This window comes from Phoxinus phoxinus (genome assembly GCF_949152265.1).
Source record: "Phoxinus phoxinus genome assembly, chromosome: 19".
Lineage (NCBI taxonomy): Eukaryota > Metazoa > Chordata > Actinopteri > Cypriniformes > Leuciscidae > Phoxinus > Phoxinus phoxinus.
This window is the reverse complement of record NC_136894.1, coordinates 25,494,238-25,507,367: the sequence shown is the minus strand read 5'-3', so window position 1 is coordinate 25,507,367 and position 13,130 is coordinate 25,494,238. Positions and strand designations below refer to the sequence as shown.

Genomic DNA, 13,130 nt, shown 5'->3' with positions numbered 1-13,130 from the left:
AAAGCAAAGCTCGACGCTAGTTGGCTGGTCTGAGTCATCCTACTTGGATACAGAATGAAAGAGCAATTTGATTGGTTTAGGGTTTTATGCGAGCAAAAAAAATAGAGAGATCCTTTTAATATTCTGTCAGGCAATATCATTTTTGTGTACATTTTCATGAAATATAAACAACTACATTGTTATTGGACACAATGATGGACATTTTCCTAAAATATAGAAAATTCTTATCGTGATATTAATACCAAATTAGCCTTAAAGTAGTTATATTTAATATATAGTTTTTGTACTGAAAGCATTAATACAACCCGTTAATTAATGTCAAGCTCAACTGAATCCTAGGAATTTTAAAAGATTTTTACACTCACATTTTTTATTATTTCACTCCAGTTGATACATAAAAAAAAACTTTAACGTCTCAGGAATAGGAAAACGTCTATATCTATAAATACCAAATACCAGTACCAACAAAACCTTTCAGGAAGACTTTCAGAATTATTATAAATTATTGCTATTTTTTTTATTGCTAAACATTATCATTATTATAGCAATTGCTATTGGTTTTATTAAACAATTGCTATTGTAAATCCTAACAAATTAAAACAAATAAGAATGTAATGATACCCTGACGCAATTTATGCTGATGATTTGTCTTTTCTTTCTTTTTAAATACCAATCGAGACTTTTATTTTGACACCACTTCACTTGTCTCGATAGGAAAAGGAAGTGCCGCATGTTCTATACAAGTTTGACCCTTGTGGGTGATGGATTTCCTCTTATATACTGTCTATGTGGATTTCTGATCACTGTTTAGTTATTTTATATGAATGTGTCTCTAAAAGCAGCAGCAATAATTCAGGTAGGTAGAGTGCCACTGTATTATATGGGATCAGTTTAAAAACCTCATGTATAAACACTCATTACAAAGCCAAAGAAAGTGACCGCTTTTATTGAATACTACACGTTGGTGTAGTAACGTATTACAAACTGTCAGTGGGGAATATAACTTACCACCCAAATATGTTGCTTTTTTAAAAAAGATGAAATGCATGACATATGAGTAATTCAAGTGTAGATTCCACAGATAATTTATGGATTTTTAAATTGTCCACAGCAGCATGAGACTGACAGCGCTGCTTTCGATGGCAGCAAAAGCTGCATTTCCACATGATTACCGTTACGGGACAAACAGACCTTGGACGGTCGCAGCCAAGCGGCTCAATCCACCAGGCAAGAGAAGAAGAAAGGTGTTTGTTGAACCTATTGCAAACGACGAATGGCATGTCCTGAGAGGAGACACAGTAAGTGACCTTTTCTGGTGTTTAAACGTAAGAAAGCATTTAATATGTAGTGGAAGGATGTTCAGTTTTGAGTCTTGCAGATCATAGGCATCTTTTAGTCCACTCAATGTAAATAGTAATGATATTGTTTAAATGGGTTTTTCAAAAATATAAATATAAATAATATGTAGATTTAAGATAAGATTTAAAAAAGAAATACATTTTTGATTAAAGTCGACATGAAACGGAAGTTGTGTTCATCTTTTCTTCTCTATTGTGACGTTTTTTCGAGTGAAACGGCTTTTCGAACAAGAAAAAAAATGTTGGGTGGGTGTGGGTTGCTATTGCTGTGATCTCATGTGAGTGACAGGTTGCCCCGCCCTCACGCCAGTATACACGTCATCAGGGAAGAGATTATGAAATCGCATACTCTCTTGAGTAGGTACTTATTTTGAATAAGTACTTTGTGACCGCTAGAAAAATACACTCTATATAGTATGAATGTAATCTAGACGTACTATATTCGCTATGTTGTCATTACCATGATGCCTACCAGCATCCATTGAGATCGATCGCTGCTCTGACATTCACAAATCCTCTCCCGTGGCCTCATGGGACAGTAAAGTGTCCACCACATGTACACTTCACAACCTCGCCGGAAGTAGTAGGTAGTAGTACTAGTGCTAGGGTACTTGTAATTGTGCATAATTTACTGTTATTACTATAGTAAGTACATGTAGTAACTATGTCACCTTAAATTAAAGTGTTACCAAGTATATAGCTAACATTTGAATTTTAGAATAGGGTCCCACACACAAGGATTATTATATTTGGGGGTCCATGGCATCTAAAAGATAAAAAAAAAAAAAAGTTTTTTAAATAATCTCCCTGTAATGGATGTTTTAACACCATTTAACTTGTACATGTTTTGTATTATTTGACAATGCATATCTGTATAACATAGCATTTAAATCTAATTCAACCAGGTGGAGATTTTGTCTGGGAAGGACAAAGGAAAGCAGGGCAAAATTGCTCAGGTGTTCCGGCATCGAAACTGGGTCATTCTTGAGGGCCTGAACACGGTAAGAGTAAAACGTGTATTTAATAAGACTGTTAAAACTCTTTTCGTCAAGATTATATTGAAAAGCAGCACTTTAAATTGTTTAAAACATGTTTTCCAGCATTACAGGTATATTGGCAGATCTGGAGATTATCGGGGTACTTACATCGCCAGTGAAGCCCCTCTGCTGCTGAAGGATATTGCGCTTATTGACCCTACTGACAGGTGACCCGTTAATATTGCCTTCAGGAGCATCAAACATTCAATACCGTAATACAGTAAACTGGCTCTCAATGTATGTGTTTGTGTCTAATGTTTCTTAGGAAGCCCACAGATATCGATTGGAGATACACTGAAGAGGGTGAGCGAGTGCGCGTTTCTGTCAGGACAGGACGGATTATTCCCAAACCTGTCTTCCAGAGAAAAGACGGCATCATTCCCCAGCAGTGGAAAGGTGGGGTTTCTGAGGAAGGGAAGGGGATTGAAAGTTACAAAACGATGCATTTCTTCCTAGAGTTATAAATAATCAAATCTTTAAATACGGAGTGTTTATCTACCTTCCAGATGGTCCCAAGGACACATCACCAGAGGACACGCTTCAGAAAACATACATGCCATCTTTGAAAACCCTTGAGGAAGAAGTTATGGAGAAATTAAACATTCAGGAAGATAGAAGGCCTCGTAAAAGCTACTGGTACTGAGTTACCACAGAGACTGTGTATTATGTTTGAGCTTAACAACAACAGCAAGATTATTTATCATGGAGAAATGATGTATGTGTTCTGCAGACTTTGTCAATAAAACTAAACAAATGTTATACTCCGTTTCCTTGATTTTATGCCACAAACATGTTACCAACCAATACATATTGGGCTTATTTTCTGCACAAATGTATACTATGCTTCAAACGATTGGGGTCAGTAAAAGCTTTATTAAGAAATGAATTGCAAGGATGCATTCAATTGATCAAAAGCTACACTAAAGACATTTATAACGTTAGCAATTATTTCTATTTCAAATAAATGCTGTTTTTTTTTTTTTTACATATTATCTTGAACATATAAGAATCTTTAAAAAGTGTTTCCACAAAAAAATATACATTTTTCATAATATTACTGATTTTACTTTTTTTTTCTTTTCTTTTTTTTATCAAATAAATGCAGCTTTGGTGAGCTTTAGTCTTCTAAACAAAAACAAAGAAAAATCTTACAAATCCCACTCAATATTATGCCTAAACATTAACCAACTTAACCTCTTTACCTCAGCAACAACAAAACAGTTTAAATAATATTCACATAAAGATACTTTTTTGGATTATCTGTCTATCTCCACAATAATTCCCAGTTTCTCTCACTATAATATGTATGCATGGTAATACTCGAGTAGAGCTATGTGTGAGTTATGTTTTTGCAAGGGGATTATATATAATGACATTCTTGTTTGCAGTTGTTTTGTTTATTCGAAGGTTCGTCACGTCTATTGATCGGATTCCACTCCACGCCAGTTGGTGTCAGTGTCGCTTAATCCTCTGAAACGGTGCAGCGGATGTTGAGGAAATCCTTCACGATGGTGGTGGAAGAAACCTGTTTATGGGTCTAAATGGTTAAAGAGGAACGAAATGTTTATTAACAGTTATTGCTTGTTTGTTTAGACTAATATATTCGTGTGTTGTTCGCGTTTTGCAGAGAAAATATTGATTTAAAAGCTTAGTTTCCAATGCAAGCACGGGTCCTTCTGCAAGCGTAGATTTATCTGGAGGCGAATTTGGCATCGATGTTGTGATCTAACGTTAGATATTTACACACAATGTTTGTCCAAATAAACATGGAAGGACAGTACAGAATGATATGAGATCAGTTGAGCTCCGTTGTCAGCGATTCTTGCGTCTGATTCACTCTTTTATGAACACATCTGATCTGTGGCGATGTCTCTAGTAGCGTACGACAGCAGCGACGACAGTGATCGCGATGACTCGCCGCGTTTACTCGCTCGACCCGCTGGTAAGATCGGCGGACTGTTCGCTGCTCTGCCCGCGCCGAAAAAAGCACAACAAGCATCAGCTCCTCAACCTAAGAAAGTGATTATGGACCTGCCGAAACCCAAGAAACGCACAGAACCCGTCAGAATCACCATTCCTGAAATAAAACCAGCAGAAGTGAGTTTTACTGATCTATTAAAAGCAAATGATTGTACTGAGAGTCTTTCTGATTGATGGTGTTTGTCTGTTTTAGTCCGACTCTGATGATGACGAGCCAGTACGAAAGAAATCAGCTCCCCAGGTATGGATAAAAAAACATTATTTTTTTTAATTACAGCTGTACATTATTTTAAATAAATATTTCACCTTCTTCTGACCCTTAGAATTAAACATCTTTCACATTTAAGTATATAAAATATTATTACATTTATAATTATTAGATATACATATGTTTATTAAATATAAATTATTTATAATTAGCTATTACGTTTTTTTTTACTACTGTATTAAGAATCGAATTTGTTTTTGTTGAAACTAATTGTAATTCCGGGTGGAAAAACTACATTACCCATGATCCTTCCCATGATCTCCACCAATCAGAGAATCGCGACAAGCAAATTGCTCCACAGGAACTGTTTAACACCAGAGCTGCGAATAACATAACCGAGTCAGACGATATTTGTATGCATGTATATTTTTCAATAAATGTAAACAATATCGTTTCTATATATGTAAACAACATCAATAGTTTTATAGTTCTCCATTGTTTTTAACCAATGATGTCATTCGCAGTGCTTAATGGGATTGTAGTTCTTTAACTCATTAAAGCTGTTAAGCGCACAGTCTTGCACTTTCTTTTTGTCTGATTTTCAAATACCTTTTTGCTTCAAATCAAAGTTTGTAAATGCTGTGAATCACCTTAAAGCATGTTAGTTTGGTTCATGGCTTGTAACTCTTAAATAAATACTTTAAAAAAATTGCCTACAGAAAAATGAATAGGAAAAAGTGGCCAGGACTTTTGCACTCTATATGTAAATTACCTCTGTTATCATTGGCTAACCATTTCATGTTTGAAAATAAATCACAGCGCCTCTCCAAATTACTGAATATTGAATAAGCATTCAAGTGAGTGGGCATATTTTAATAAGCTGTTGGTTGTGGCATCACCATCACAACATTTTCTGGATGGCCCGATTTCATCATATTTTTCATAAATGTGAAAGTTTAAATGATCTGGGTAGACTAACCTCGTAGTAAATAAGAATATTTTCTTCCAGGGAGGTGGTGGTCTGTCCTCTCTGCTGCCCCAGCCTAAGAATCTGGTGGTGAAGGAAATGCATCGGCACCTGGTGCCGCACACCCTAACCAAACGCCCTGGATCGGATAAGCCGAAGGCAACCGCAGGAAAGTCCCAGGGTGTTTCTGGAACCAGTCCATCCCCGTCCGCCATCAAAGCCGCTGCAAAGTCAGCGGCGATGCAGTTAGCCCGACAAATGGCCGCGGATGAAGAGGGAAGTGACGATGACGTCGCTCCGGAGAACTACTTTTCCCTACCAGAAAGCTCATCAGACCCCGTGATGCCTAAAAACCCAGATTCTCAGCAGTACGTTCCCACTCTACACCCTCCACCCGCTGTGGAGGACTCTCCATTGGACTTTGGTTCTAATGCAGACAGTAGGCCAGTCGGAGCCATGCAAGACTGTCAGAAGGAAGAATACCCACCGCAGTATCCGGAGAATCCACTGCCTGAGGCTTCCCCACAGGTACTTCAAACACGTGTCCTCATGAAGAAGCACCATACACCATATTCCTTGTATTTTCAGCAGCTGATGCTTTATGCATATGTTTGACAGGATTACGTTGAGGAGGGATATTACCAAGACCCAAACCCTGCAGCCGATGAGCAAGGCGGTTCAGGCTCCTCTTCAATGTTCAACGATGAAGCAGTGAGTTGTTTGTTGCATCACTTTTTTTTCTGTACTCAAATACAATTTTTTTTCTGTATTTATGGATTTCCATATTTTCCAACCTGAAATATGACCCACATGAATTGCTTAAATACTTTTTAATTCACAGCCATAAATATTTGTAATGTAATATTTGTATTACTATTGTGTAAAACAAAGTAATAATAATAATCATTAATTTTTTTATTGTTGTTTTTATTAAATGATCAAAAAATTAAATAATTAATTAATTTGTGTATTTGATAATTATTAAAAAATAAAATCTTTTTTTTACAGTACAATAGAATTACTGCAATCATAATATATTTTATTGATTTGTTCGTTTTAGTATTTTAAATAATACAAATATTATTTTGAATAATAATGACCATTATTATTAAATTATCATGTTTTATTTTTCAGTACAATAGTATAGTTGCAATAGTCTTATTTCTTCATTGATTTGTTTATTGATGTTTTGTTTAAATAATTACAAAAATGTATATTTATTTTTATAATTTATAAATTCATTTTCTTCTTAGCCAATCACATTCACAATCACGTGTGCTGTTACTTTTCCAAGCAAATATACTTATACATTTGCCTAGTGGATGCAAAACATGTGTACAATTCTGTATAGTGTTTTTTTTTTTTTTTTTTACTTGGGCCAATAAGTTACCTCCTAGCAACCACTAAGAACACCCTAGAAACCAACTAGTGCATCATAATGTTTTGCCATGACTAAATCCTGATTGATAAGGGTTCAATTCCAATATTCTGTGTATTTCTCCAGTTTCGGCGTCTGCAGGGCAAACAGAATCGCGGAAGAGAGGAAATCAAGTTCCTGGAGATCAAAGGAGACGATCAGCTGAGCGGCAATAAGCAATGGATGACCAAGAACATGTCGGCAGAGGCCGAGCCGCGCAAGTCCTTCAGCAAGGTAAGCCCCTCCAACACATGAGGACATTTCAGAAGTTGCTAACAGTGTCCATTTTCTGAGGGATGGAAATAAATGAAAGAGAGAGACTGACCTTTCCATCTCGTTTTCAGAAAAAGGGAGATCAGCCAACGGGGCAACAGAGACGCAAGCACCAAATCACGTATCTGATTCATCAGGCCAAGGAACGCGAGCTGGAACTCAAGAACAACTGGGCCGACAACAAAATGACTCGGAGACAAACGCAAGCCAAGTACGGATTCTAACGGACTGGGTATCAGGATGTTGCGCACACATCTACCTTATGTGGAGCAGCTTTTGTTGGCCTATACGGAAATCTTTCTGCCAGCTTTTAGAGCTGTAATGCCAGTTCGTATTGTTTCAGAAAGGAGTGAAGGACTGCAAAGCTCTATTGGCTGCTATGACTGCTATGCTCCCAAATGTCTACCTAATACGGTCTTTCCATTTGAACAACATTGGGTTTTGTTATGAGGTTTTAGTTCTGTCAAAAATCACTTGTAACATTACAGTAGCTGTGTGGGTTCACATGATTTATTATCATATGTCTGGGATGTCATGAATTGTTTGTCTGATAGGGTATTGTCTTCCACACTGCCATCGTAAGCAGTGGCATATATAAAACGTTATTGATAAGACGCTTTACAATAAGGTTCTGTGTGTTAACATTAGTTAATGCGTTATGTATTATGATTTTTTTTATAGCATTTAATAAGTTTGGTCAATGTTAATTTAATAATATGCTATTGTTTATTATTAGTTCTTAATGCATTAACTAATGTTAATGTCTAAAAATTAATGTTTGTGTGTAAATTAATTCATGTTAATGTATTGAATCTTATTGTAAAGTGTTATGAAAAAACCTTAAAAAAGTGTTTGAGTGAATCTTCCCAATCCTGGTTTGATTCTTTTAACGGCTCGTTTTCATTTGAATATAGATTTTTAATCGAAGACCCTTGTGTAGAACCATGAGTAAAGTGTAACAGTTTCATGACACCTATAGGAAATGTACTAAAATGTTTCATTTTGTGTGTAAAAACACTTTTATGTGTGAAATAGTTACTATATCACTGCCAGAAATAAAAAAAAATACGTTAACCTGAGCAAAATAAGGTTGGTTCACAATATAATTTTGACTTTTACAAGATTTTTACATAGAAAATATGGGGGGAGGAATGTTTTTAATTTATGCTAAATGTGTAAATATATGTCTCAAAAAGTAGGAATGGGTTCAAGCCACAAACATTAAATTGAACAATGATTTAATGTTGAGTTTGGGTGTTTTATTATATATATGTTTTTAAAGGGGGAAACAAGTAAATTATTTGAGCTTCAACACGATTTCACACGGCGTTGCCAAGTCTGTGGTTTGCCCTCGGAAATTAGGCTACTTTTAAATTGTTTTGGGTTTTAAACCGCGGGTTGATATTTTGTTTCCATGGGTTGATTTCAACCTCCCCCGACCCCCTCAATAAAAACGCAGAATTTCGGCGCTCCAGCACCCTGCATTGGGCTATTTTGGGGCTAATTTTAACTGGGCATTAGGCAAGCTGTGTTGCGCAGAACTGGCAACCCTCCTGACAGTTAAAATGAGTCCGATAAGTACTAAATAACATCAGACATTAAGAAGGTTTCTGGCACATTTTGGAGGCATAACCTGTACAGTAGAACTTTTAAAGACGATTATTAAGGTAAAAAGGTGCCATCACCAGCATGTTGGAAAGATCAGGATGTCCCTTGACTGATGACAGGACTGGAAGCTTGTTTGTGTGGCACATCGTGTCCCGCGATGATTGTGATAGTCTCTGCACTCTGCACAGCTTTGCTTTTACAGCACTGTCTGGGCAAATACACATTTTCGAAAGACGTTTCCCACAGAATAATTTGCCATATCACAAAACACATAATGAAAAGATGACCCAGTGAAAATTGATTTTTCTGTACATCAGATCTTAGTCGATTGTGATGAGTGAGGAAGAGCCTCTTCTGTTCTTTTAGTTTTATTAGTATTTTAAATCAGCTTTATATATTTGGTTTCAGCTTTATTTTAGAAATGTAAATAATAGTTTGATTTAGATAACTCCGCTAATGCAGTAGTGTTAAAATGTAATGGGATTGGGAAGATAAATGAATAATCACACTATACTGAAAATTGTGTCACAAAAGTATAAGAATTCAGAATAAGCATGTTTTCGTAAATTGAAAAAACAATAGTTTCATTGCATAAAAAACAATTATGTGCACATATCAGTGTTGGGAAAGCTACTCAAAACATACATTTTAAAATTAGACGTTAAATCCACTATTGTTTTACATAGAACTTTTCTATAGTCTATACAGTATTTAATGCAATTACATCAGAAGTAACTGTAATTAGAAAAATGAGTAATCTCTTATTTTACTTTTTCCTGGAAAAATTAAATTACAGTAAATAACTACTAAGTAATGCATTACACCTAATACTGCATATGACGCATGTTTAATTTTTTGGGGAAATCTGACAGTCATTTTAAAGATAAAAAACATAGCAATAAAAAGGGCACCTCTCAAATTACAAGTACAGACACATTTAGTGCCCTGTTCTTAGTGAGCATATACATACAGTTAATTTATAAAAAAAAAATAAAAAAAAGATGTAGGCCAAAGAATGAAGATGACACGGGAAGAAATAAACAATCATTTTATTTGTACAAATTCCTTGTGTATATTCTCCACGTTGCATTCAGCAAAGAAACACTATTCTGAATCGGACTGTTCCTGGTTTTGTTGCTTCTTCATCAGCATCAGCTGGCTGGGCTCCACATACGGCACCACAGACATAGGCACCCTGACCGTGTCCACTCCATTCACCTGAGAGACCAAACACGGTTCAGATAGCAAGTTCTGCCAGAAACTATTCAATCACATAAGTGTAAAAATTATCATATAACTGTACAGTTTGCACTTGTAAAGTCAATGACTTACCGTGACATCACACCAGTGCTCTCCAGGCCCTGTGATTGGTTCTTCTGGAAGAGCCAAGGCATTAATCGGCACAACCACACCGAGCTGAGGACAGAGATACAGTCAATGGTACAAAACCACTGCGAACACTGTATGCATTACTTTTGCACTTGCATTTTATGTTGCGTTTATGAAAATTAAGATTCTGTGTTTACCTGTCTAAGAAACTGTCTGCAAATAATCTCTTTTGTGAGTGAGTACTGAACTGAAGTGTGCATGGGAACTTCAAGCTGTTTTCTCTTCAGGAATTCAACAGTCTGCAAAATGAACACAAACACAAAATGAAGCTGCTCACGTTGACACCAATATATAAAACCTGCAATTTTGTTTTATAAATAATGTTTTTAACACAAGGTAACTCACTAGCAGTCCTGTGCGTGTCTGGACTCGGTCCTCTGGCCGTCCCTCACGCAGAAGCTACAGGAAAAACCAAGCAAAACTGTGAACACTTGAAATTATGAAAACACATTTCCACCACATAGAGAAAAAAAAATTATGCTTTGGAAAATCTTAATTATGACATAAAAATTCTAAATTATTACATTAAAAAGTCAAAATATAACATAGAAAGTAAATTATGAGAAGTTGAAATTCAACAAAGTCATCATTATTATGAGATAAAAAGTTTAAATTATGACATGTCATAATTTTGACTTGCGTCATAATTGTGATTTGTACCAGAAATTTTTTGTTGTTGCTGAAAGTCTCTTCACATCGCGATTGCAATCACTAAGTTAATAGGTCTAAATGTATTTATATGTAAATACGCTTACGCTTTCAAAGCTAGCTCGCTATTGTTAGCCTCTCCGAAAAATTGCCTCTCCTACCTTTAAGCCATCCTTTCGACTTTTCATCTCATAATTATGACTTAGTATGTCATAATGTTGACTTATGTCATAATTCTAATTTGCATGATCTTTTTTTCTTATGTGGCAGAAATGGGTTTCCATATGAAATTGTGTTAATAACAAAATAACAGATTTTTAGATGTAACTAACCCTTAGTTCCTCTGCAAACATGTCTTTATTTTCCTGTGAAGGGTAGACAGCCAGGCCTTGGGGTAGCAATTTGTTTCGGCCCATTGTTTTTTTCACAAAAACTGTGTCGCCTCGTCCACCAAGCTCTGTAAAAATAAATATGACATCAAAAATCCAAACGAAAAATATTTCAATATTTTTGTAATGCAAGGGCACTCACTGGGCACGGTCTGGGAGAGGATGAGCTCCATTTTATCCTGGGAATTGTGTTTTCTGTCCTCAACCATGCGGTACACTCTGTGTCGACGTGGATGTAGCTTGGCTGACTTTCCTTCCTTTGATAAAGGAACCTTCCAACAGCGTTCAACAATTACTGTATTCTAGAAGAAGATTGAAAAGTCAAAAGGTGTACATGTGTTTTCATCACAACTCCATCTACAAAGTCATTTCAGTGAAACTGCATTACATATGTGCTTTCCTGAACTACTGTTTATCTGTGTCTACTGTCTAGTCATCAGATTAGACACAGATAAACAAGATGAGCAATGAAGAGCATGTTCAGTCATCAGTTTATAAAATTATGTTTATTTACAAATGGGCAAGATGAAGTCAAAACAATAACTGCCAGGAATCACTACAAATCTGCACTGTGATATCAGTCACTGCGTTATCAAAGATGTTCATTTTCTTCTGCTTACCTTGCATGCTGTTTGTGACAGATTCTGTATTCGACTCAATGAAGATTTTAGATTTGAAAGATTCCAGCAGCTTTGAAGGACAAACCTTGGTGATGCTACCGCCCACATTATTGATATACGGTATACGTTAAGATGGAAGATTGATGAATTTATTTAGTTGCAAACATTAATCAATACTTTGTCAAAATTCACAAATATTTCAGCAGATATCTCTCACAATCTGTCATTGCATTCACAAAAACCTAAAACACATGAATAGCGCTGGACTAATAAAGGACCCCTAAAAGGTAGTGGTGTATTTTGCCTGACAAAAAATGTCAGCACGTTTGTTTAATGAGCTGAATTTATCACTTACTTTAAAATATGAATATAGTACAGCATGTTTGTTTTCCAAATTGGCGTATTATATTGTAAACAAATATATAAACATATAAATATATAAAAGAGTTATGACGTTAAACATAACTAGTTCCCCAAGTAACTCATTGGTTTCAAAATAAAAGTCCCTGCTCAATAAAAGTCTAATTTCTTCTATAGAAGCATAGAAGCTCAATGCATTTACCGAAGAACAGATTTGACGAGGTTATTTTCTCTCTCTCTCCTGATTCATGGACCACAACCATTGGAACTGGTAAGTTTTGTACATTGAGTTTTTTTTTAGTCAAGAATGTGAGAAGTAACACTATAAACATAAATATGAAAAGGCTCTTTATTGATTTGTAAAGAATATAAATCAACAAAAAATTGGCTATGCATCAAAGTCTTGTAAAACATGAAAAAAAGCAGTTAGACTACTCATACAAAAGAAATAGAGAATGTATAAAATGTCTCGACATGCACCGATTCAAAAACCTTAAGTGTTAATTGAAAAAATAAATTTGGTAAACAAGAGTGTAAAAACAGCAGGGAAAAGGCCCAACAAATTGTATAAAATTATATGCAATGCACATGTATATGCAATTTACATGTCAATACACTTCAGTGAAATATGATGGATTCAAAAGAAAACAAACAGAGGTCTTGAAAAATTACATTGAAAATACACTCACAAAGAAATCCTTTTCAGAAACATGATATGATTCATATAATAATTACATTGAAAAAGATATATCGATAGTAACTGCAAATAGTACTGTTACTGTTAATGTATCATTGTCATTTCACAAAATTCATGGTCTGAATAAATAAATAATTTGTAGGGATCCTACATAATCGCCTGCACATCATGAAAGTTTA

At 35.5% G+C, this 13,130-nt stretch overlaps 3 protein-coding genes across 4 annotated transcripts; 2 read left to right on the top strand and 1 right to left on the bottom strand.

Annotated features, from left to right (window-relative positions):
- Window positions 1-167: 167 nt before the first annotated feature.
- Window positions 168-3,156, top strand: mrpl24 (mitochondrial ribosomal protein L24). 2 transcript variants are annotated; one of them, XM_079591355.1, is made up of 6 exons: window positions 168-856; window positions 1,115-1,298; window positions 2,264-2,359; window positions 2,459-2,562; window positions 2,661-2,791; window positions 2,902-3,156. In XM_079591355.1, the coding sequence occupies exons 2-6, from the start codon at window positions 1,116-1,118 to the stop codon at window positions 3,036-3,038; spliced, it is 651 nt and encodes a 216-aa protein (XP_079447481.1). In that variant the 5' UTR covers window positions 168-856; window position 1,115; the 3' UTR covers window positions 3,039-3,156. The 2 variants fall into 2 exon arrangements, with proteins under 2 accessions (XP_079447481.1, XP_079447482.1); XM_079591356.1 differs by having other exon boundaries at window positions 1,112-1,298.
- A 634-nt stretch (window positions 3,157-3,790) lies between these two features.
- Window positions 3,791-9,829, top strand: prcc (proline rich mitotic checkpoint control factor). Its single transcript, XM_079591067.1, has 6 exons — window positions 3,791-4,492; window positions 4,569-4,616; window positions 5,593-6,078; window positions 6,169-6,261; window positions 7,055-7,201; window positions 7,312-9,829. The coding sequence occupies exons 1-6, from the start codon at window positions 4,262-4,264 to the stop codon at window positions 7,462-7,464; spliced, it is 1,158 nt and encodes a 385-aa protein (XP_079447193.1). The 5' UTR covers window positions 3,791-4,261; the 3' UTR covers window positions 7,465-9,829.
- mrpl9 (mitochondrial ribosomal protein L9) lies at window positions 9,681-12,392 on the bottom strand. The gene is made up of 7 exons (XM_079591068.1): window positions 11,895-12,392; window positions 11,417-11,576; window positions 11,218-11,342; window positions 10,583-10,636; window positions 10,375-10,476; window positions 10,181-10,264; window positions 9,681-10,066 (listed from the first exon to the last, which is right to left on the bottom strand). Exons 1-7 carry the CDS (start codon window positions 12,000-12,002, stop codon window positions 9,953-9,955), a joined length of 747 nt encoding a protein of 248 aa, XP_079447194.1. The 5' UTR covers window positions 12,003-12,392; the 3' UTR covers window positions 9,681-9,952.
- Window positions 12,393-13,130: the final 738 nt, after the last annotated feature.

Coding starts and splice junctions, on each gene's coding strand:
- mrpl24 (XM_079591355.1), top strand. CDS start 1,116: ATGAGACTGACAGCGCTGCTTTCGATGGCAGCAAAAGCTGCATTTCCA. Junction 2,360..2,458: donor TTCTTGAGGGCCTGAACACG/GTAAGAGTAAAA, acceptor CATGTTTTCCAG/CATTACAGGTATATTGGCAG. Junction 2,563..2,660: donor CTTATTGACCCTACTGACAG/GTGACCCGTTAA, acceptor AATGTTTCTTAG/GAAGCCCACAGATATCGATT.
- prcc (XM_079591067.1), top strand. CDS start 4,262: ATGTCTCTAGTAGCGTACGACAGCAGCGACGACAGTGATCGCGATGAC. Junction 4,617..5,592: donor GAAAGAAATCAGCTCCCCAG/GTATGGATAAAA, acceptor ATTTTCTTCCAG/GGAGGTGGTGGTCTGTCCTC. Junction 6,079..6,168: donor TGCCTGAGGCTTCCCCACAG/GTACTTCAAACA, acceptor TATGTTTGACAG/GATTACGTTGAGGAGGGATA.
- mrpl9 (XM_079591068.1), bottom strand. CDS start 12,002: ATGTGGGCGGTAGCATCACCAAGGTTTGTCCTTCAAAGCTGCTGGAAT. Junction 10,637..11,217: donor TGTTTGCAGAGGAACTAAGG/GTTAGTTACATC, acceptor TTTTTCCTGTAG/CTTCTGCGTGAGGGACGGCC. Junction 10,067..10,180: donor AGCACTGGTGTGATGTCACG/GTAAGTCATTGA, acceptor TTGGTCTCTCAG/GTGAATGGAGTGGACACGGT.